The sequence below is a fragment of the Vombatus ursinus genome, unplaced genomic scaffold (genome assembly GCF_900497805.2).
Source record: "Vombatus ursinus unplaced genomic scaffold, bare-nosed wombat genome assembly UNPS02009173.1, whole genome shotgun sequence".
Classification (NCBI taxonomy): Eukaryota; Metazoa; Chordata; class Mammalia; order Diprotodontia; family Vombatidae; genus Vombatus; species Vombatus ursinus.
Window position 1 is genome coordinate 7061706 of NW_020948951.1, and position 26098 is coordinate 7087803.

General features: G+C 36.4%; 1 protein-coding gene across 1 annotated transcript in view; it reads right to left on the reverse strand.

Annotated features, from left to right (window-relative positions):
* Positions 1-26098, reverse strand: part of CHAF1A (chromatin assembly factor 1 subunit A) — a 49729-nt gene that overhangs the window by 13539 nt on the left and 10092 nt on the right. Inside the window, exons 4-9 of the mRNA XM_027850824.1 lie at positions 7914-7970; positions 4007-4236; positions 3559-3619; positions 2221-2289; positions 1322-1548; positions 39-207 (exon numbers count right to left, since the gene is read on the reverse strand). Of these exons, the coding sequence (XP_027706625.1) occupies positions 39-207; positions 1322-1548; positions 2221-2289; positions 3559-3619; positions 4007-4236; positions 7914-7970 (813 nt within the window). The remainder of the gene's footprint in view (positions 1-38; positions 208-1321; positions 1549-2220; positions 2290-3558; positions 3620-4006; positions 4237-7913; positions 7971-26098) is intronic.

Sequence of the window (26098 nt, forward strand, 5' to 3'; positions counted from 1 at the left end):
CACGCCCTGAACACCAAGCAACTTTAGGAACTGCTTACAGTATCTTTGGACCAGGGGTTACGTGGACAGATGGCTGAGGTCTTCTTGTTCCAGGTACCCCAGTATGCAGGCCGGTGGTTTTCAGAAAACTGCAGGAGCTTCATCCTGCCAAATTTCTTCCTTTCAGGAACATCACTGACTTTGCCACTCTCCACTATTACTACATCACTGCTGAGTGAAAGACTGAATTGAGAAATTCATCACATATAAAACTGGTGCTATGGAGAGGCCTTGACCATCACTTAAGAGGCAAGAACCTCCTTTCAAGTGAATAAACTATAATAATTCTAAAAACAAATACCTACAACTAAAGACTAAGTTTCTGTACAGCACAACCCCCTAAGTGACACAAATATAAATGTATATAGTATAAGGAAAACAAACAAACAAACAAAAAAAAAAAGCGGAGGGGGGGAAGAGTTACTGCAGAGGAATGACTTAATTTTTTCAATAAGCTGAGTTATATGCTAGCAAATTGATAAAAGACAGATGTCTTTTCTCTAGAGATTTTTGAAACACGAGCTGGCTGCTAGGAGAGACTTGTGAACTAGCAAGCTAGCATAAGCTTTATAATTATCAGTGTTTCCTAGATGAAGAAACGCCATTTGATCAACAGTCTCAAAGGAACACTGCCCTTTCTGCCATAAACACACAAGGTATTTTTATAGAATCACAAAAAATCAGAAATGGAAGAGACCAGTCATCAAGTCCAACCCATGAGGTTCCATATGAGGAAACCTAGGCTCAGAAAGATTAAATGACTTGCCACGACAACATTGTGAGGGAGGTGCTATTATTGTCCTCATTTTACAGAGGAGGAAACCAAAATCCATAGAGATTAAGTGATTTGCCCAAGATTCCACAGCTTGTGAGTGTCTGAGGTGGGATTTGAGCCTAGGGCTTCCTGACTCCAAATACAGTATCTACCCACTATGATGCCCTGCCTCTCTAGACTACATAGGCCAACACCCCCTTATTTTAGAGTGAAGGAAGCAGAGATCTAAAAATTAAGCAATTTATCCCTGGTTAATAAAATTACATCACTCTCAATCTGTAGATGAGAAAAATGAGGGTCAAAGAAGTAAAATGACTTGCTCAGGGTCACAGATTTAAAATTAAGACCATTGCTAGACAGACACTGAACCCAAGAATAGAACGCCTGGCTCAACACCATACAACCTGTCAGTAGTGGCAGAGCTGTGATTAAAATCCCAGATTCCTGACTCCCACCAAAATCATAAATAAGAAATGAAAACAAACAACTATCTCCCCAGATACTAACCTGTTGATAGTGTTAGGACTTGGGCCATAAGGCAAGGTGGGTCCAGATTTGTGAGGTTCCCGGCACTTGAGATCTTTCAGAAAATTTAATTCAGAATTTTGGTCCTTAAGAAGTTGGTCAAACTGCTCAGAGAGATCTTGATCAAAAACCACTCGACAGAGAGGGGCAAGGACCATGTTCTCTTTAATTTCAAAGGGAGCAAATTTCCCACAAGAGCCAGCAAGGGTCTGAAATTAAGAATAAATCTAAAATTGAAATAGCTGATGTAACATATATTATATCAAACACCTTTTTAAAAAAAATTTTTTAAAAGAAAAAATTACAGCTGAAGATATTTGGAATGAATGCTAAAGCCTAACAAAGTCACCTCTGAATGAACTCTTCACATAAACATAAATATCAATTACTAATGTGTACACCTCTTCAGTACCATTCTTTCAGCATCAATCTGACTGCAAATTTTAGTAGTAATTCAAATAAAGACATGTATGATACATCTATGATTGGAATTTCAATAACATTTAAGCATCTACATGGCTTAATGATATTGTCTCATTCTGTTTATTTTTCTTTCACTTTAGTTTTGTACCCCCAGCTACATGCCCCTAAATGTAGGAATTATCTTTTCTAATGTCTGTAGGGCATCTATTACAGTCCAGTGAATTTAGTAATTACTTAAGATTCTAAATATTTGTTAAGTGACAAGCTTGCCACTTTTGCCTCTGAGTAGACAAATGAATAACAGATCATATCTTCTAGACTGGAGAAATAAAATCTCTGTAGCCGGAGATCACATAATGATGAAATAAAATCTGGTTGTTTCAGAAGATACCATTCACATTAAAAACGAAAAAACCTAATGAAACAAGAAGTTAAAACTGAAAGAATAAGGTTCTCACCTTGCGGGCTTGTGGGACCTTTGGTTTCTGAAAGAACCTGGTGATTTCTGCCTTCTCTGCTTTAATGCGCTGTAGTTAATACAAGATGGAACAAGATAAAGTGGTATGTCTCCCCATATCCATTCTACCATTCACACAGGTACCAAAATAATTCTTCTAATGAAAGATCTGACCATATTCCCCTGCTCAAAAAACTTTAGTGACTTTCTGCTGCCTACAGAAGTGGTTCTCAATCTCTGAATATAAGGACTAACTTTTTTTCCAGGCAATTGGGGTTAAGTGACTTGCCCAGAGTCACACAGCTGGTAAGTGTCAATAAGGACCATTTTTTTAAAAATCAAAAAAAAAACTCACAGACCCTAACAAGATAGTTATGCTATTAGCATCTATTGACTAAGAAAATACAAGATCAGTCAATAAACATTTATTAAGCACCTATTATGTGCCAGGCACTGTGTTAAGCACCGAGGTTACAACAAAAAGCAAAAAGACAATCCCTGCTCTCAAGGAGCTCACAGTCTAACAGGGGAGGCAATATACAAACAACTATGTAAAAACAAAGCATATACAGGATAAACTTGAAATAATCACAAAAAGAAGGTACTAAAATTAAGGGGGACTGGGAAAGGCTTCTTGTACACTTTAGCTGAGACCTGAAGGAAACCAGGGAATTTAAGAGGTAGAGATAAGGAGGGAGAGAATTTCAGACATGGGGAACATCCAAAGAAAATGCCTGGAGTTAGGAGATGGAGTGTTGTGTGTCAGGAAAAGCCAAGGAGACCAGTGTCACTGGATAGCAAAGTACCTGGGAGTGAGTAAAGTGTAAGAATACTTGAAGGGCCAAGAGGGAGTGGGGGAGAGAAGTCATGAAGAGCTTCGAATGCCAAAGAGAGAATTTTATGTTTGGACCTGGAGGTGACAGAGAACCAATGGAGGTTTTTGAGGGGGACAGGAGATGTGACACAGTAAGATCTGTGCTTTAAGAAGATCACTCTGGCAGCTGAGTGGAGGATGGACCGCAGAGGGGAAAAACTTGCAGCAAGGAGACCCACTAGCAGGCTATTGTAATAGTCCAGGTATGACATGTAAGAGCAAGAGAGGAGCCAAAGATGACACCTAGATTATAAGACTGGTTGAATGGGAGGACTGTAATAGAGAAGTCAGTTAAAGAGAAGTATTTTGGGGAAAAGAAGATGAGTTCTGTTTTGGACATGCTGAGGTTATGGTATCTATATGCAGTTCAAGATGTCCAACAGGCAGTTGGAGATGTGAGACTGGAGGTCAGTAGAGAAATTAGGGCTGCATAGGTAGACTTGAGTTTTAAGAACAATTATTTACCTTTTCCTCCTCTTTTAACCGTTTCTCCTCTTCCTTCTTTCTTTTCTCTTCAAGTTTAGCCCTATGAGAAAAAAGTGATTTCTTTTTTTAAACAGACACACAATCTGCTGAGGCAACACTGTAATCTTGTAAAGAGTACTTTACAAGCAAGGTGGTCAGAATGACCAAAGACATTTCCCGAAGCCAAAGACAACAGCCTTGCCTGGATGGAGGGGAACAGAGCCCAGAGGAACATGACACTTCTTTTCAGCCCATTCACAAATGAAAACTCAATTTATATCCCAAAGAAAAGAAGAGGAAAGCCTGTAAACGAGACCAATCTAGGTTTGCCTTCTTAATCCTAGGGTAATAGATATATCCAAACAGCAGACATCACAGAATTTAAAACATAAAGAATATGGAAATCAGCTCCTGTCAGTCTAGTATCAGAGGGAAGACTACCACCTACTCGAGCGCCTCCTGTCTCTCCTTCCTTTTTTCTTCTTTGAGTCTCAGCTTTTCTGCCTTCTCTTTTTCATCTTTCTCCCTCTTCTCTCGCCTTTCCTTCTCCTTCAGTTCTTTCTCTTCCTCTTTCTTCTTCTTGGCTTCCTCCTTGGCTCGCTTGGCCTCTTCTTTCAGCTTCTCCTTTTCTTCCTTTTCTGCCTGTAACTTTAGCTGCTTGTCCAAACGTTCCTTATCCTGCAGCCAAATGACAATTCAACAGGTGAGCTTCAGACGTCAGGAAAAAAGATACGAAGTGAAAACCCAAAGGCCAAAAGTGTTTTAATAGAGGCAAGGAAAAGTTAGTAAGTGTCTGAGAAAAAGACTCTTCTTCCACTGACATCCTGACACACAGACAGAGACAACCCCACCACTACCATTTTGAAAGCAGATCTAAAATAATATTGCATATGGTTCTGCTTTTCACTCTTTCAATTAAGATACATTAGTAAAATGGGGACCCTTTAAAAAATTAGGCCATCAACACTTTTCCTGGTCAGGCCATCCCACTAAGGAAGTACCATGAAGTACTCTACCTCCTTTGGTTTGGGTTTAAAGAACTCAAGGTATATTCATGGACGAATAACTTCCCTTTTATGTGCCTCAACTTCTTTAGCTGTAAAATGAGCATAACAATCTACGAACTCACAGAATTATTGTGTCAAAAGCACTAAAGGGCAGAAAATTAAGAGTTATTAATACACTAGAATGGTTTTTGAAAACCTTGGCTCTCCTCCTGGGTATTTTCCAGAGTCTGGAAAGCAGTATTTACTGTACTTTCTTTAGAGTAGAGGGAAGACAGGACTCTGTTGGGATTTTTTTTTTAATGCTTTAAAACATCAGAAATAAGTTATGAAATACATAAAAAGAGACTACCAACACCATCATCTTTTTTTTTTAACCACAACACTTTATTTTTGGGGTTCTGTTTTCTTATTCAATTTGTAACTCTTTTGTTTTATTAGATTATTTAATCAATTCATATGTAAAGGTATGAGTTAGGTTAATCTTTTTATCCTTGTCTCTAATATGACCTTTTTCTGAATTGTGATTTTTAAAAAATTCAACCTCTTTAAAGATATTGTTTCTTAAGTTATTTTTGCTTATGTTATTTTAAGGAAGCCCTATTTCCATAGGATCTCTTCACCTTTAAATTCCTCCCTCCATACCCAATTGATAAATGGTCAAAGGAAACAGGCAGTTTTCAGAGAAATCAAAGCTATCAATAGTCAGATGAAAAAATGCTCTAAATCACTACTTATTAGAGAAATGCAAATTAAAACAATTCTGAGGTACCATCTCACTTACCAGATTGGCTAATGTGACAGAAAAGGAAAATGACAAATGCTGGAGGGAATGCAACACCACCATCTTAAAAAACATTTCTTAGATTGTGAAAAGTGTTAACAGTTAAATTAAGAAAAAAAGGAAAAAGAGAAAACTTCCAAGTTTCTGAGAGCACAGCAAGTTCTACAGTAAATAGGTAAAGTGTTTACTTTATTTCTGTATTAGTGCTAAGCATACTGGACTTAAGACTCAGAAAATCAAGATTTGCTCTACCACTTACTAGTCATGCCTCTGTAATAAATAATTTTGCAATTGAGCTTCCTCATCTATAAAATAGGAGAAACAATTCTTTCTCTTAACTACTTAACTTTGGTTGTCAGAAACACATTTAATTGGAAACTAAATTTGTGTGGTCCATAAGCTAACAGGATCAAAATAAAGAGACAGATGTTGTCTTAGAAGAGATAATTTCATCCATTTTACAAATAAGGAAATGGAGGCCCAGAGAAGTTAGACAGACTTGTCTAAGATCCTGTAGAACAGCATGGCTGGAATTTAGCCCCTGGTCTTCTAACTCTATATCCAGTATGTTTTCACTACACCACACTGCTTTTAATCATGTAAACAATCAATAGCTAGAATTAATTCCAATGGAGTTCTTAATCCTGTTTGTATCATAGACTCCCCCCCCAATCTGGCATTCTATAGACTGGAGAAGTCTAGAGATGCCTTCTCATAATGTTTTTAAATGCATAAAATAAAAGACTTAAGATTACAAAGGAAAACAATTATATTTAATAGTCGTCAAAATATTTTTTTAAAAACAAATTCATGGATCCCAGATTAAGAACCCCTGAAGAAGAAGCAAACACTCAGCTAGAACCAAGCTGCCTTTTATGAGAATACTCTAACTGAGCCAGGCTGGAGCACAAAAAACTTTCTGAAAAAAATACCCATACTACCTTCTACACATCACAGTTTCTGCACCCAAAGCCTCCTTCCCCTGCCAGAAATTCCAAACAGTAGAACTCAAGAACATTCTCCTGCTAATATGTGTGAGGATAATGCAAAAAAGTCATGCAGTATCTAGCTTCTGCATCAAGCATCCAGCCCAGCCTTTACTGGTTAATACCCGAGTGACTGAGAGTACCTAAATGTTTTCCCCTATTATCGTATCACTAAAATTAGGAAACCTTTCAACATTCTTTCCCACAACTGGTATAAGAGTTGATCTAGTGAGCTATCAAGCATCCTGAATGAAAGTGACTGCAAATTATTTTGGGGCACAGCACTGTACATAATTCTCATTGAACTAGTCCCTACACAAATAAAAGGTTTCAAAACTGTTAAAATATTGTATGTTAGGGGCTTAATATATTAGTATTTAGTCAAGCATTTGATCATGTTGTACTTTTAGTTCTAAATACTATATTTCAAACTGTATCTTGCTACACTTCTGTCCACTCTGCCATAGGTTCCACTAGCATCTGCAAAACGGACACCTCCCCACAGGTGTATCTGTGAAGTTATAGACAGACATGCCAAATACTGAGACTTTTTGTCTCTGATATACATAGGGACACTTAGCAAACATTAATTAATCTAGATTTAGCAGCAGATTGCTGAGAAGAGTATTTGTAGTTATCTATGGAAACAAAAAAAGTGTGTTAAAATTAAAAGGGGACTAGATTTTGTAGTTGGAGAACCTGAGTTCAAATTTTTGCTGTGCTGTTACCTGTGTGACCTTAGGAAAGTCAAACTTCTTTAGGCTTCAGTTTTGTTACTAGTAAAAGAAAGTGATTGTATGAGATTATTTCTAAGATCCCTTCTAGCTTTAAAACATATTACCTTCTGAATACTACAGATTACTGACAACATACACAGCAGTAGTCTTATGTTTAATTTTTTCATGTGTGCTAAATTCCAAAATCCCAAAAGATCTACTGAGGTTTGATAAATGAAAATTGAAATCAGTTCAGACAGGTATAGAAAACACATGAAATTGACAACACAAAGCCACTTTTTATCAGTAGCAAATGCAAGAGGATCCTATGACAACAATGGTGTCAGGAATCATGGATAACATCTGCCTTAGCTACAACACTCCATACAAATGAGAACGTAGAACAATCCATCACCTTGTAGTCAGGCAACAAGATGTAACCTGTAGGATAATTGAATCAGGGCTCCTTATAATGAAGTTTTACTATGATAATCATCAGTAAAAGGCTTTTTTAGGGAAATTATATACCTAATTTTATTTTTATTAGCTGGCAAGAACAACAGTACAATGACATGTACTGTGGAAAAAAAGGGCTATCACTTTTAGAAGGAATATAAAGCTGTGTGCTTGTTTAGAATAAAAACTTGGCAAAAATGCAAGATTTAGCAAAGCGCAATGACAACTCACAAGCCACAAAAGCCCAGTTATTTATACTGATACAGGATTCAAGAAATACAAACAAATTAGGAAACCAGAAAATAAGCAGGTAAAAACTGGGCCAATGGGAGTGCAAGGAGGAGCTTTGCTTACTATTTAATGCAAAAGCACAGCAGGTTAATTTTCTATTTCAGTGAAAATGTCTTACTCTTTGTAATCTCATCTTTCCCTTCTCTGCCGAACTTTTGATGAACTTCCGAGGTACCTAAAATAAAAGAGATAATATCTTTAAAACCACAAGATTCGACCCTAACATACACAAAAATATTCATTTGGAGATTTTTTTTAAATTTGATTTCTCTTTTGTTTTTATGTTTACCTTAATCCACAAATATACCCCCCAGGGGGTTATCCTTCTTAACAAAGAATAAAATAAATAGAAAAATACAAAAAGAATGAAAAAACAGTTCAGCAAAACTAACCAACACATCAATAGAATCTAACAGTATATGCAATATTCCACATTCATAGCCACCCATTTCTACACAGAAGGACAGAGGTATACTTTCTCACTTCTTTCTGAGGCCCAGCTTGATCATTATAATTACCGCGTTCAATTTCTTTTTCTGTTGTTTTTTCCAACTTCATTGGACATTAATACTCCCTCTCCCACACTTTGTGATTCGGCCAAACTGACCTTATTTCTGTTCTTCACACAGCTACTACATCTCCTGCCTCCCTTTGCACTGTCTATCTATCCCCCATGCCTGGAATGCACTAGCTCCTCATCTCCACCTCAAAGTCCTTTTCTTCAAGGGGAAGTTTGAATACCACCTGCAGTTGAAGCCTTTTCCGATCCCCTCGGCTACTGGTGCCATCTCTCCAAAACTTGTGCTCTCTGACTACAAACTTAGTCCTTTTTCTATTATACCAAACTGTTTTTTGTTCCTTGATTGACTACAAAGTGTCTTCTCAACATTCTGCCATTTGGTAGGAAGGGTTGTTTCTTTTTTTCTTTTTTGTATTTGTATAACCAGAGCCTATAACAATGTCTAGAACATAGAAGGCACTTAATAAATGCTGAATTTTTATTGTTGCAGTCATTCTGTACATTGTTTCTCAGTTCAACTCACCTCATTTTGCATTAGTTCATAATGCAGATTTCTCTGCATTTATCATATGCAATGTTTCTTTTTGAAATTTACTTTATTTTTAATTTATGGAATAAAACAAGCATTTCCATAAAATAGTACAATGAAAAAGATGATTGCACATGAAACTGCAAATCTACTATCCACTACTTGTTATTCCTTTTAAATATACAACAAAATTATCATGTAAATTTCTTTTTTTCCCTTTTCTTTCTCCCTGCCCCCCTTCCTAGAGATGGCTACCATTAGACACAAATGGGTATATATGTAAAATTATTTGATACATACTTCTATTTATCAGTTCTTTCTCTGGATGCAGATAGTATCTTTCTTCATATGTCCTTTATAGTTAATTTGAGTATTCATAATAGTCAAAACAACATATTCACTCAGAGTCATTCTTAAAATAATATTGCTATTACTGTATATAATGTTCTCTTAGTTCTGCTCATTTGCTCTTCATTATTTTATGCAAGTCTTTCCACGTTTTCCTGAGATCACTGATCTCATCATTTGTTATAGCACAGTAGTATTTATATTACAATCATATACTACAACTTGCTCAGCCATTCCCCAATTGATAGGCATTCCTGCAATGTCCAGTTCTTTGCCACCACAAAGAAAGCTGCTATAAACATTTTAGAAAATATAGGTTCATCTCTGGAAATAGATCAAATAGTGGTATTGCTAAGTCAAAGAGTAGAGGCAGTTTAATAACTCCTGGGGCATAATTCCAGATTGCTCTCCAAAATGGGTGGATCATTTCACAATTCCACCAATAACGAATTAGTGTCCCAATTTTTCTACATCCCCTCCAACATTTGTCACTTTCCCCTTCCATCATTTCAGGCAATCTAGTAGGTATAAAATGATATCTCAAGGTTGTTTTAATTTGCATTTCTCTAATCAATGATTTAGAGCATTTTTTCACATGAGTATAAATTATTTTGATTTCTTCACTGAAAAACTGCCTGTTCATATCCTTTGATCATTTATCAATTAGGGAATGACTCGTATTCTTGTAGATTTGAGAAAGTTCTTTATATATTTTAGATATGAGACTTTTATTTGATAAATTATCTATAAATTTCCCCCCCCTAATATTCTGCTTTCCTTCTGATCTTGGCTACATTTGTTTTATTTGTACAAAACCTTTCTAATTTAATGTAACTGAAATTATCCATTTTACACCTCCCTATACTCTCTATTTCTTCTTTATTCATAAATTGTTTACCTATCCATAAGCCTGATAAATAATATGTTCCACGTTCTTCTAATTTTCTTGTGAAACCTCTCTTTATATCTAGGTTAAGTATTCATTTTTGACCTTAAAGGTAGATCAACAGAATAAAGTAGACATACAATTTACAGCAGTAAATAAACATAATAACCTTGTATTTGACAAGTGTAAAGACTTAAGATTTTGGGATAAGAATTCATTTGGTAAAAATTGTTGGGAAAACTGGAAAGCAGCATGGCAAAAACTGGGCATAGATCAGTATCTTACACCATTTGCCAAGATGTGCACTGTTTCTTATGGCAAAGTATTATCCTATTACCTTTAGGTACCACGATTTGTGTAGTAATTCTCCAACTGATGAATATCTACTATGTTTCTAGTTCACTGGTATTACAAAAACGAGAGTAGCTTTATTTTTAACAGCAAAATATTATCCTGTCCAATGATTGTGGCATAGCTGAATAAATTTAAATACATTAATACATTAGAAGACAGCTATACTATGAAGAATGTTATGAAAGATATTGGTAAATTATAGAGTATCTAGAGGAGAGCAACCAGAATAATGAAGTGCCTCAAGTCCATGTCATATGAGGACTGTCTGAAGAAATTGGGCAGGTTTAGCCTGATGAAGAGAAGATTAAAGAGGGACAGGATACCTCTCTTCAGTATGTGAACGAATGTCTCAGAAGCAGTTGTTAGAAATTGCAGAAAACACAAATGTAAGCTCGATGTCAAGAAGTTTCATAAAATTTAGAACTGTCCCAAAGTGGAATACGCTGCCTAGAAAGGTAGTGGGTTCCCTCCCCCTCCTCAGAGGTCTTCAAGCAAAGGCTAGATAACATACTTGACGGGTCTGTTACAGTAGAGATTTCTTTCATGTATGGGTTGCAGTAGATGGACACTAAGGTCCTTTCTAACTTTTAATTCAGTGATTCTATACAACTCAACAGGGAAATAAGTAGAAGCAAAGAGAATGGGATTTAAGGGGGAAGAAAAAGTCAGAATAGGAAAGAAGGGATCCTATCAAAATCATAGTGAGCATGAAGAACAGGATTGAAGGTAGTAAGGCAAAAGGAAAGACAGAATGATAAAAGATTATGACTGGTAATAATTTTGTTTCTTCTTTGACCAGGCCTATTCCCTCAATTTCTTTTTTTTTTTGTCTTATTGCTGTAGCTAGCATTTCTAGAACTATCTGGAATTGTATCAAATAATAGCTATGATATTGGACATCCTTGCTTTTACCTCAATCTTACTGGCCATGTCCAAAAAAAAAAGGTCTCAATTTGCACTCACCCATCACCTCTGTTAGGAGGTGGGTAGCATGTTTCATAATAGGTCCTCTGGAATAGAGGCTAATCATTGAATGGTGAGTATTCTTATGCCTTTCAAAGTTGTTTGTCTTTAACCAATGCTGTTATTATATAAACTTTTCTCTTGATTGATGCTTGATTCTGTATCAGTTTATACAGTCTTCCAAAGTTTCTCTGAAATTGTCTCCATAATTTCTCATAACATTACAGTATTACACAACAGTCATAGACCATAACTTGTTCAGTCATTCTCCAACTGATAGATAACTCCCTAGTTTTCAGTTCTTCGCTACCACAAAAAGAGCTACTACAAGTATTTTTTGTACATAAAAGTGCTTTCCTCTTTCTTTTATCTCTTTGGTGGTATAGATCTAGTAGTCATATCCCTGGGTAAAAAGGTATGCAGTTTAATTTTGGGGGGGAGGGCCTTAGTTCCAAATTTTCAGCTTTACCAACTGAAATAATGTACTTGTTTTCCTACAGCTTCTCCAGTATCTGGTATTTTTATTTTTTGTCAGCTTTGCCAATCTGATGGGTGTGAGGTGGGACCCTGAATTTGTTTTCATTTACTGTCTCTAATTATTAGTGATTTAAAGAATTTTTTTCTTATAATTATTGACAGCTTGGATTTCTTCCTCTGAAAACTTCCTGCTCATATTCTTTGATCGCTTATCTATTGGGAAATTGCTTTTAATTTCAATCATTTCTCTATATATGTTTCCATTAAAAAACAAAAACAAAACAAATAACTCTCACTTAATCCACCCATTCCTACTATGTATCATGCTATATCTCTCCTTCCCTTCATGGCTAAATTCCTTGAGAAAAGTCACCTATACCTGATGCGTCCATGTCCTCTCATCTCTCTCAATTCTAAAATTACTGCAATTTGGCTTCTGACCTCAGCTTTCAACTGAAACTGCTCACTCCAAAGTTGCCAATGATGTCTCTCTTAACTGCCAAATCTCATGGCCTTTTCTCAAGCCTTATCCTTCTTCACATCTGCAGTCTTTGACATTGTTGTCCCCTTATCCTTCTAGATACTTTCCTCCTTTTTAGGTTTTTATAACAGTTCTCTCCTAGTTCTCCTGCTGTCTCACTAGTCTTCCTCTCCTCTGTTGGATCCTTCCCCAGATCACACCCACACAGAGTTCGAGTATCTACACTGAGCCCTCTCCTCTTTTCTGTATTATTTAATTTGATGATCTCATCAGTTCCCATTGATTAAATTACCATCTTTAGGCTGATGTTTCTCACATCTATTTATCTAGCCCAAAACTCTCTCCTTTCTCATTAACAACTGTCTCCTGGACATTTTGAAATGGATATCCAGTGGGCATTTCAAATTCATGCATCCAAAACAGAACTCATCATCTTCCCCTTCACCTCAAAACCTTCCCCTTTTCCAATCTTCCTTATTATTGTCAAGAGTACCACCATTCTCTCAATGAACCAGACCTGAAAACTCACTGTCATCCTTACCTCCTCACTCTTACTCGCTCTACATATCTAATATGTTGACAATCTTCATATCTCTCCCTTCTTTCCACTTACACAAACACCACCCTAATTCAAGCTGTCATCACTTTCTGCTTCGAGTATTACAATAGCCTTTTGGTTGGTCTCCCTGCCTGAAGTCTCTCCTAGTTCCAATCCATCCAACCATTCGACTACTAATGTGATTTTCCTCAAGTTGGGGTTTGACCACGTCAACCCCATCCCCTAAACTCCAATAGCTCCCTCTGACCTTCATGATCAAATATAAATTCCTGTCAGACATTTAAAGCTTTCTCTCATCAGGCCCCTTCCTGACTTTCCAATCTTCCTTCACTTTACTTCCCTCCATGTATTCTAGAAACCAACCACCTTCTTATTGTTCCTCCAACCCAACACTCCATCTCCTGACTATGCTTTGGCACTGAATGTCCTTCCAGCCCAGAATGCTTTGTCCTCTTCCTCTGGTTCCTAGTTTCTCTAGCTTCCTTTAAAGCTTATCTGGAATCTTAGCTTCTGCAGGAGCTTCCCATGGCTGCCCATCTATACACATATATACACACACAGAGCGAATACATTCTGAGCTTACCTTCTTTCATTCGTAAATATTTACTATGTACCTAGTTATTTAAATGTTGTCTCCTACATTGAAATCTATGCTCCTTGAACACAGGGACTAGATTTTTTTTGGGCAGGGAGGGGGGTTGGTGGGGTTTTTTCCTTTCTTTGTATGCCTAGCACAATGCCTGGTACATATTAAATGCTTAATAAATCCTTGCTTACTTTTTGAAGATAATATATTGAGTTTTTTTAGAGAACCCTAGAAATTCAACTATAAAATTATATGAAACAATAACCAGCAAAGCAGCAAAATTAAAATAAACCAACAAAACCCAGGAAGAAGAGAAAGAAAAAGAAATTCCTTTCCAAATAAATATAATATGTATAAAATATCTGGGAATACCAAGGCACACATAGCAATTACATGAAACCAATACAAAAACAAAGGAAAACAAACAATTGGCAAAATAATAACTATTCAGGGCTGGGTCATGTCAATATATTAAAAATCAATATAATATTAAATCAAATGTTAATTAATACAGTAATACAAAAATTAATATTATATTAACTAATTTACAGATTCAGTGCCATATCAAACTACAAAAAAGTTACTTTATAGAACTAGAAAAAAAAAACAAGTCTTCTGGAGGAACAAAAGATCAAGAATTTCATAGGAAATGAAAAAAGTGGGAAAAAAAGAGAGCCTAGTAATGTAACGTAAGATCTCAAACTATACAATACAGTGATCATCAAAACTATTTGGCATGGATTAAACATTAAAAAAGGTCATCAGTGGAACTGGTTAGGTACACAAGATCCAGAGATAACTCAAATAGTAACCTAGTATTTAACAACCCCAAGTATTCCAAATACTAGAGTAGTAAGAAATCACTATTCTATAAAAACTGAAGGAAAAATTAGAAAGCAGTCTGACAGAACTAGGGTTTAAACCAACCATCTCACATCAAATATCACCAAGAAACTCCAAATGCATACACAACAGATATACAAAAAAATTCTATCATAAACAAGTTAGGACAGGAAAGGAGAACAAGAAGCATTCTCCAATAAATATTCAAAGACTATGAACTGATACTTTTCAAAAAAAGAAATGCAAGCTATCAACAACTGTATGAAAAAATTCTCCAAATCTCTAATAAAAATGCAAATTACAACAATTCTGAGATTCTACCTTATCCACAGAATATGACTGGCAAAGATGTGAAAAAAAAGATGACAAGAGTTGGAGTGTTTTTTGGATGGATGAAGCCACTAAACACACTGCTGAACTGAGAACTGATCTACCTATTTTGGAAAGCAATTTGGAACTATACTTAAAAATTCACTAAGTATATACCCTTTGACCCAGTGACACCACTACTGGGTATATATCCAAAGAGATCAAAGACAGATGGAAAGGATCCATATGTAGTGCAAAAATATTTATAGCAGCACTTTTTGTTGTAGCAAAGAACTGGAAACAAAGTAGGTGTCCATCAACTGGGAAATGGCTGAACAAATCATGGTATATAAATGTAATGCGATATTGTTACTTTATGGTATAAAATGACAAAAAGAACAAATTCTAAGAGACCTGGCAGAACTTTGTATCAACTGATGAAGAAAAAAATGACTGTAAACAAGAAAATAATTTATAAAATGTTTACAACATTGTAAAGGAAAAGAGTGGTGAGAGACTTAAGAAGGGATAAGTCACATTTATGGCAGGATGACAACACATCAGAATTAGATTGTTATGGAGCTGTATCACTTATACTGATTAAATATAGAAATCAAAGTACTCTAGTATCCAACAGTGTAAGAGATAGGATATAAAGCTGTAGGGGAGGCTTTCTTTGTAAAATATGAATAATATTTGTATCATCCTCTTCACAGGGTCATTGTAAAGAAAGCATTTTGTCAATTTAAATGTTTTATAAATGTGAGCTATTGTCCATTTGTCCACTAGGCGAGATATATACCAAATGTCCTTTCGTGTTCTATATTAGAACTGGAATGAGAAACTTAAAGCATTCAGCTCTTACAGTTAGCTCAGGTGACCTTAGGAGAAACTAGTGTCTTTACTGTATGAAAAAATGTAATAAATTTTATTAAAATCTTGGGCCTAAAGTCCCCTCAATTGGTTTAACATTATGAAATCAGCAGAAATTAGCAGGAACAGCAGTGTGGCAGGGAAAGAGCCCTGAAATTGGACTCTGACAAGACCTGATTTTAAACCCTAATTTACTTGTAATACTAAGTCAAAAGTACTTTGCTGAATCTTAAAGCACCAAAACCACATGGAAAAAATTTGAGATCATTAATAAATGAAATATAAATTAAAACAACTCTAAGATTTCAACTAATGTCTATCAATCTCAATTGACAAGTATTTATTAAACACTAACTTGGAAGCTAGCTGGGGATACAAAGACAAAAGTTAAAATAGTCCCTGCCATTTGAGGACTTTACAACCTAGCCAGGAGAAAAAAAAATTATATTATATTATATATATATATATATATAAAAGCATATATAAAATAGAAACAAGGTATTTTTAAGGAAAGGCACTAGCAGCTAGGAGAATCAGGAAAGACTTCAAGAAGAAGCTAACACCTGAGCTGAGCCTTGAAGGAAACTAGAGGTAGAGATGAGGAAGGAGTATATACCAGGTATGGGGGATAGTCAATGCAAAGGCACAGTAACAGGACTTACATAGTACCATGAGTAAGACAGGCATTTTGGCCAGACCATAGTATGTGTGGAAGGCAATAAGGTATAAGACAACTAGAAAGGTAGATAGAAAGGCCAGATAGTGTAGGGTCTTAAATGCCAAGAAGAAGTTTATATTTGATTCTAAAGGTAAACATGGCATTATCGGAATAGAGGACTGACTTGTGCTTTAAGAAAATCACTTTGCCCCTGGAGTCAGGAGGACCTGGGTTCAAATGCGGTCTCAGACACTTGACACTTACTAGCTGTGTGACCTGGGCAAGTCACTTAAACCCACTGCCTAGCAAAAAAACAAAACAAAAAAACAAACAAAAAAAGAAAATCACTTTGCTATCTGTGTGTAGGATAGAATGGAGTGAGAAGACATTTAAGGCAAGGAGACCAACCACAGGATTGCTGCAAAATACTCCAAGAAAAGTGTGATAAGTTCCTGAAATAGGGCACTGGTTGTACAGGTGAAGAGAAGGGAATGATGTGAGACATATGTGAGACATGTTGCAGAGATAAAAATCCCAAGACTTTTTCAATCGACTGGAATATGTGAGATGAGTGAGAATGAGAAATTAAAGACATCAAGGTTTTGAACATAAGTAATTAAAGGGATAATGGTAGCCTCAATGAAGCAGATCAGTTTAGAAGACAGGTGGATTCATGGGAATTGATAATAAGGAAATCAGAACATAGGAAGACTTGGAAAGAAAGGAAAAAAGAACCAGAAAAACAATATGCATAATTGCTACAGCAACGTAAAGGAAAATAACACTAAAAGGCAACTGATCTCAGATTAAAAGCAATGACCAATCTTGGTCCCAAGAGGCAGATGATGAAACACATTCCTACCTTTCAGTAGAGGTGGAAGACTATCAGAACTTAATATTATACAAACAGTCATATACAGTCTCTGTGTATTGGTTTTGCTTAACTTTTTCTTTATCCTATAGGTAGGTGGGTGGGTGGGTATGTGGGTGTGTAGGTCTTGCAGGGGGGGAGAGGAAAATGACTAGTGGAAAAAAAAAAGGCATCAAAAAATTTAACACTGTTGTAAACTATGCTTAGAATTTATTTTAAGATGATTGAATACTTTGGAAAACTGAGGTGAGACCAAGGATGATCCAAACACTATACAACTTTAAGAAAAGGCTGCAGAGATTACTCTACTTTTCTGAAAAAGGCATAGTTTAATGGAAAGAACATATGACTTGGTATCCAGAGAGACTTGGGTTTGAATCCCAGCTTTGACACTTACTAGTCAATTGACCATAGGTATATCACATTTCCTCTGAGTATGTTTCCTTATCCCTAAAACGGCAGTAGTAATATTGTATTACCTATCTCAGTCTTCTTGTGGAAAACATTTTATTAAGTTTAAAGCACTATGAAAATGTGGGCTATTATTATCATCGTCTCTAAGACTAAAGGTGCTATTTTGCTAGGCAACTTCTTTTTATTTTCTTTTTGGTGAGGCAATCCGGGTTAAGTGACTTGCCCAGGGTCACACAGCTAGTAACTGTCAAATGTCTGAGGCCGCATCAGAATTCAGGTACTCCTGACTCCAAAGCCAGAGCTCTATCCACTGTGCCACCTAGCTACCCCTTAGGTAACTTCTTTATGCTCCTTCCTTCTGGGCACAGACCCTAGTGCCTCTGAAACAAAAGAGGTCCACACTGGGTCCCAAAAATGTCAAATCACTACTGTTCAGATATTAATGAATTTACTATTGTTTATTTCAAATAAATATTGCCCACTATCAACGTGCAATTTATTAAACCAAAGCATCAAAATTTCAAATGACCCAAAAGATAATGGAAAAAAGAATACTAGGTATGAGTAGTCTGAAGCATATTACCAATAAAGAATTGTCCAAAAGATACAGCGTGAAAGATTATCATCGTAGATATATACAACTAGAAAAGGAAGTAGATTGGTTATTTATCAAGAATCAGAGATCATCAATAAGTGTTTATTTAAGTACTTAGCATGTGCCAGACCTTGTGCTAAATGCTCATGATAAGGAGAAAAAAAAAAAAAGCAAGGATAAGAGATAGACAACCAGATGCTGCATTTGTACTCACATTTTTTTTTAAATTAATTTTACTGATGTCTTGTTATTTTGCTTTTTATATTAGTCATTTCCTGATACAATCTCCTCACTAAAGAACACCACCTTCTAACAAAGAAAAACAGCAAAATCAATCTAATACATACAGTCCACCACTTTTTAATAGAGATTGGGGAAGTACTTCACCATCTGACTTTGGGACCAAAGCTAGTACACACATTATGATAAAGGACTTAACACTTTGGATAGATCTTCTATGAAGGAATTATGGTAAAACATAGATAAAAAGAGTCACACAGAATGAGAAAATCTGTTTGGATTACAATTTATACATATACCCACGTTGATGAATGAATGAAAAAAGTATTTATTAAGTAGTACTATATGCAAGGAACTGTGCTAAGCACTGAGAAAGAAACAAGTAAGACTTTCTACTCTCAAGTTTACATTCCAATAGAGGAAGACAACACATAAAAGGGAACCAGAAGGGAAAAGGAAGCTTAATGCAAGCAGCAACATAGTTTGGCAATGGAGGCCTGATTCCTAGCAAGATAAGGCAAAGGTCACCTGTCAGAGCCCAAGGTCTCAGGTGCAAGACCAGAATCTAGTCCAAAGGGGTGGGGAACCTGTAACCTCAAGGACACATGTGGCCCTCTATGTCTTCAAGTGCAACCCCTAGACTGAACTGAAACTTCACAGAACAAATCCCAAAGGCCACAGATTCCTCACTCCTGATTCTAGTGGAAAGGAGACAGGGAGAATGGCCATAGTGCACAGATCCACTGAAGTTCATGATGCTGAATAATTTAGGAAAACACTTTTTAACAAAATGGCCAAAAAAAAAAGTCTTTTTTTTAAAAAATCTACTCTATTCACACTATTTTCTCTCTTTTTTTCTTTCTCATAGTTTTTCCCTTTGGTTCTAATTCTTTACAACATTACTAATGTGGAAATGTTTAATATGATTGTACATGTATAGTCTCTATCAGACTGCATGCCTTTGTGGGGAGGTGGGAAGAAAGAGAGGGGGAGAAAATTTAGAACTCAAAATCTTATAAAAGTGAATGTTGAAAACTAAAAATAAATAATTTTTTTTTAATTTTAAAAATCTATTTTATTTTAGCCAAGGTACAAAGGGCACTACAGTCTCAAACAAACATCACCGTCAATTTGGGAAATGTTGGGGATGATGTTCTCAGACTTGGGTTCTTTCTTAATCTCCCCCCCCCCCCAAATCATGAAGCCCTTTGGTAATCTGGTGAATCCTATGAATACCATCTCAGAATAATATTTTTAAATGAATAAAATAAAATAGAAAAGAAATTATAAAAGAAATCAATTATAATGAAATACAGTTATCAAAATATTTAAAAGTACACAGAATTAGGATTAAACCCCTTCGTCTTTTATATCTAACAGTTCCATACTATGAGTTAGTGAAAAGTCATTTGGCCACAGAGCATGAATCCATATGATGATCCGGGCCCTGGACAAATGGAAGAGTCTTTTTTTTTTTTTGGTTTCAGGCAATTGGAGTTAAGTGACTTGCCCAGGGTCACACAGCTAGTAAGTGTCAAGTGTTTGGTCTGAGGCCGGATTTGAACTCAGGTCCTCCTGACTTCAGGGCTGGTGCTCTTGGAATAGTCTTTAGAATAAAGGAGAATCAGGAAAATTATGAAGCAAAATAAAGGATATTAAATCTATTTTCATACCAAAAGATGACTGGCTGCATATATTAAGTATTTTAGACACCTTTGTATTTAACATTTTAGAGAGAAAAATATTGCTAGTGTCAAAAATGTCCATAAAACACTATTCACATAATACAAGATGGTTAAAAGAATACTAATATAGTCTAATCTATAAAGGAAACTGGGGCCCAGAGAAGAAGAGACCACTGTGTGCCATGGACCATGCCAGGCACTAAAAAACACAAAAAGAGAATAAAAAACATCAACATGGTCCTGGCCCTCTTGGATTTTACAATCTAGCAGAGATAGGAATAGATCTCAAATCCAGTAAACTTTCTATACTACATTACAATAACTCAAATTAATGATATGACAAATATGATTACTGAACAGCTACGTGATACAGTGGAGAGTATGGCAGTCCTGAAGTCAGGAAAACTCATCTTTATGAATTCAAATCTAGCCTCAGACACTTACTAGCTGTGTGACCCTGGACAAGTCACTTAACCCTGTTTGCCTCAGTTTCTTTATCTGTAAAATGAGCTGGAGAAGGAAATGACAAACCACTCCAGTATCTTTGCCAAGAAAATTTTCCCAAATGGGATCACAAGGAGTCAGACACGATTAAAATGACAAAAACAATAATGAATATGATTACTATTAGGTAAGATCTCAAATAAAAGAAATTGTAGAGCTGGACTAGGAAAACACTGAATTTAGAATCAGAAGCTCCATGTTCGAATCCGGTCTCACTTACTACTGAAGTAACACAAACTAACCTTTCTGGTCTTTAGTTTCCTTATATGTAAAGACAAGGAATTCCGCTAAATAGCTTCTACCTTTCCATCCAACTCTAAATCTGTAATCCTTCAATCCTATGAATTTAAGCCACACAGTCATAATCACTCATCTTCCATTCACCCTATGGGTAGGCCAACAATTGTCCAGAGCAAGAGCTCTTAAGTTTTTGTGGGTCATGGATCTCTATGGCAGTCAGTCTGATAAAATCCATGGACCCTTTGCCAGTATAATATGTTTAAATTCACAAAATAAGAGACAAAAGAGACCAATTATATTGAAATACAGTTATCAAAATATTTTTAAAAGTTCACGGACGCCAGGGTAAGAACCCTTGGTCTAGATGAAAGAAAAAAAAAATCCTCCAATTCTGAAGAAGCAACCTTACAATCAATTAATAAGCATTGATTAAGTGATTACTATATGGCAGGGCACAAAGACAAGCAAATAGATCTAGAAATTGAAGCCAGGTAAAGCTAAGGATAACGTTAGCATGGAAAAATTGCAAAGAAATCATTATTTTGACTGTTTCTAACCTTTTTAAAGTTCATTACAAAAGTAATACTAAGTTGCATGAATTTTAGGCAACTGCACTTAACAGCCACAATTTGTATAAAGAAAGTCATGAATAAAAGATAAATTTAAAAAGGAAAGTCAAAAGGAGGATACTTATCCTATAATGAATTTCTTACACCATAAAAAATACATAATAGAATAACTAAGCAGCAATCAGGCATACTGAATAGATGGCTGGACTTGGAATCAGTTAGACTTGGGTTCAAGTCCTGTTTCATATACTAGTTTCGGGATCATGGGAAAATCACTCAACATCTGAGTGCCTCAAGCAACCTTAAGTCTACAAAGGACTTACTAATTCTAACTCCTCCCAGAAGACCCAACTACTCTGTGGCAGGGATTGTGTATAGTAGGCAAAAGACAAATGGAATAATCCCTGCACTCAAGGAGTTTACATTCTGATGGGAGAAGACAGCATGTACAAAAAGAAGTAGACACAGAATAAACATACAAAATAACCACAAGGTAATTAGAGAGGGAGGGCTCTAGCAGTCAGAGGGAACCATGAAAGGTGTTAGAAGGTGTGCGCAAGCTGAATCTCGAGGATACTGAGGGATTCTATGAGAGAAAGGTGAGGAATGAGTACATTCCCGGTATTGGGAACAGTCAGTGCAAAAGTACAGAGACAGGAGGAAAGTCTACTTGGCTGGACCATAGTGTGTGGGAAGGGGAATAATGTACAAGAAGGGTGAACAAACTTGCTTGGAACAAGTTGTGAATGATTTTAAAAACCAAAGAAAAGAATTTATATATTTATCGTATAGGTAAGAGGGAGCCACTAAAGTTTACTGAATAGGGGAATTACATGGTCAGAGCTTCACTTAAAAAAAGAATCACTTTGACAGTTGTGTGGATGATGGATTGGAGTAGGGAAAGTCTTGAGAAAGGGAGATCAATCAGGAAACCACTGCAGCAGTTTAAGTGAGAGATGATGATGGCCTTAACTAAAATGCTGGCTACATGAATAGTAAGAAGGGGGAAGTTTCAAGAAATGCGGAGGAAGAAAAGGCAAAAATTTGACAAAATTGGATATGTCAAGTGAGGGAAAGTGACGCATATCAACAAGGTTATGAACCTGGGAGATTGGAAAAATGATGATACCTAAAACAGAATAGGAATATTTGGTAGAAAGGAGAGTTTTGGGGGAAAAGATAAATTCTATTCTGGACATGTTGAGTTTAGAATGGGGGACTGAGGGGTGCTTGGTGGTTGTCCACTAAGCAGTTAGTAATGTGGGACTAGCTTAGAAGACAGAAAAGAGTTAGATAAATAGATATGCAAGTCATCTGCACAGAGATTATAATCAAGGAGATGGTGTTCAACAGTTTTCAAGTGCTACAAAGTCCACAAGAATGAGGATTGAGAAAACACTATGAGGTTTGTCAGGTAAGCTATCATTTAGTAACTCTGGACACAGCAGTTTCAGTTTGATGAGGTCAGAAGCCAGATTATAAATGCTAATAAAAAACCTTATCTAAGAGGGTTAATGAGAAGATCAAACCCGACATGCTACATAAAAGGCTTTGCAAACCTGTTGTAAAGTTCAATGATTTGCTGTGTAAAATCAAGACTCTATAGAGCTCCATAGTTATACTATGAAGACTTATAGTTAAGTTGATATATTTCACTTCTATGAGAGACAATCTACTTTTATTTCACATAGAATTCTAAAGAGCTGATTTGTTTTTATTTTACATACAATTCTAACAAATTTAGATGGCTAGTTTCAAGGCCCAGAGCAAATTAAAACAAGTAGGGGTGGAAGAGAGATGCTATACAAAACTAGCTAAAAACAACGCAAGAAAACCTGCAAAAAGTAGATATACGAACAACAGAAGTAGAGAAAAACAGACTGGGGTCAGCTATTTGGGAGAGGTACAAATTCCCTTGCTCAGATACCTCAACAGACCATAACATATGGCTCTATTGTATTACAGAACAGCATAATCATCAATGGGCAGGAAGGTGGCACAGTAGATAGATCAACGGGCCTAGAATCAGGAAGACCTGAGTTCAAATCTCAGATACTTAGTAGCTGTATGACCCTGGACAAGTCACTTAACCCTGTTTGCCTCAGTACCTCATCTATAAAATGAGTCAAAGAAGGAAATAGCAAACCACTCCATTATCTCTGCCAAAAATACCCCAAATGGGGTCACAAAGAGTCAGACAAGAATGAAATGGCTTTGGCTATATAAACAGAAATGCATCGGGGGCAGCTAGGTGGCGCAGTGGATACAGCATCGGCCTTGAAGTCAGGAGTACCTGAGTTCAAATCCAGCCTCAGACCAAACACTTGACACTTACTAGCTGTGTGACCCTGGGCAAGTCATTTAACTCCAACTGCCTAAAAAAAAAAAAAATAGAAATGCATCGGTAGGAGCTAGAGTTGAGTACAGTGAGTATATTTCACCTCAGGACAGTTACACTTAGAACTTTGATTGACCTTCAGTGCATGTAGGTGGTGGTAGGATTTCTTTGGTATCTTAGACATGACAGTGTCAAAGAAAGTTGGAATGAGTGAACCAGCCTAGAAAGAGAGTAAGTATTTACACACCTTCTGAGAAGAGTGGCATTGTGGGGGTCTATATTAAGGCACACCTTAGACACATACCCACAACTGCTACACAGGCTATCCAGGTTAAGGCTCATTTCCAAGAACAAGGAAAGATTAAAAAGCTGTTCATCTCCTGAATCTACCTGTAGGCACGTAGAGATTAACAACTCTAGAAACAGCTCCAGAAAAGGAAGGAAAGTAGTTCCATCATACCTGCTTACTGATTTCTGAAATAGTTTCACCATGCTAAAACTAACTGAAAAATAAACAGAGGCACATTTAAAGGTATATGTTGTGGATAAAATAAACCCAGATAAGCAAAAAACAACAAAAAAATAATGAAATGGCTTAACAACAACACAAAAATAATCATTAATGTTCAAAGTGATTACCCTAAAGTCATCAATATAATATTAAATTATATTGAGGGTAATTTAAGGCACAGAAGTATGCAATACATTTTGGAAACACTTATCCAAAATGGTCAAAAGAAATAGCTTTAATTAGAAATGATGAACAGGATGCTCTCAGAAAAACCTGGAAAGACTTACAAAAGCTGATGCACAGTGAAATGTACTGTGTACTAAGTTAACAGCAATACTGTAAGATGATCAACTATGAATGGCTCAGCTCTTCTCAGCAATACAATGATCCAAGACAACACTGAAGGACTTGTGATGAAAAATGCTATCCAATCCTAGATAAAGAACTGATGGTATCTGAATACAGATTGAAGCATACTTTTTTAACTTTATTTTTCTTGAGGTTTTTTTTGGGGGGGGGGTGTCTATGTTTTCTTTCACAACATAACTATTATGGAAATGCTTCACATAACTACATATGTATAACCTATATCAAACTGCTTACCTTCTCAATGGGGAGGTGGTGAGGAGGGAGGGAGAGAATTTGGGAATTCAAAGTTTTAAAAATGAATGTTAAAAATTGTTTTTACGTGTAACTGGGGAAAAATAAAATACTAAATAATTTTAAACAAAAAAGATTTAAAAAAAAAAGAAACAGCTTTCGTATTAAATGAGTAAGCCCTCAGCTATCAAGAAAACTCAACTATACAGATTGACTCATTCCTCAAGGGATCCACATGATTTTAACATATATTTATATAGAGAAAATCTCAACACAGCAAATTTTAAACAGTATGCTTTTGTCCTGCCTGTACTGGCTCTGCTTATAACCAAATGACTGGTTAGGGCAAACAATCTACCCAATACAGGTACTGGTTAGGAAACTGCAGAATCTCTCTCTTTAGGACAGGAGGTTCACGCTCCCAGCCCCCTTCTGTTCCCAAATATGAATATTGCTAGGGAAGGGACGTTGGGAGTTTTCAACCCCTGTCCAGGGTTTATATGTTTATGGCATCCTGATGCAGTGCCAGAGGTAGAGCATGTCAAGGAGAATTCCCATTCGATGCTTAGGAAGCAGGTCTAGGTAAGCATCTTCAAAAACTATGGAAGAAGCAGGTAAAATAATTAGGTTTATTTAATACATACTCAGGACTTGAAACAGCTCAGGAGTGAGGAAGAAACAATGCCAGATAACCAGGAATAGTCATTCTTGGGTGGAAAATGGTGCCAGAGATTTGGGGATATGGGAGAACTAATATAAGGGCCAAAAATGGGGTCAGGGTAGTTCCCTCTTTCTTTAGTTACCTTTGAAGGTAATCATGGGTGGGAACTGACATTGAATGAGCCTCACTGAGGCAGGGGGGATTTCTAGCCAGAGGAAATACAGTTGGCTGATGATAAGGGGGCACCAGACTCAGGTGGGATCCTGATAATGAAGGGGCTGTGCCATTATAACTACCGTGCATGGTGCCTCAGGATAGGTGGGTGCCCTAGGGTAGGTGGGCAAAAGGTCACTATAACTTTCAATAGGTTTCAGCCTAAAAATTAGGAAACAACATCTAGTGGGGCGAGAGGAGGGAGAGAAGAAAGAAGGAAATTGATGGAGGGAACACAGCCAGCTCCTAAACACACCTACTGTAACAGGCATATGGGAAGCACAGTCTTACTTCTGGGAAGGTAACGGTGGCTCCCTCACCAATTGCTAAATCAAAATATTCACTGCTTCTAGGAGTGAAACTCAATTTAATTCAATAAGCATTTGGGTACTACCTAGTTATGTGCCATGCCCTAAACACTTAACCTAGGTACTAAGGACACAAAGACCAAAGCAAACTAGAGAATATACACAACC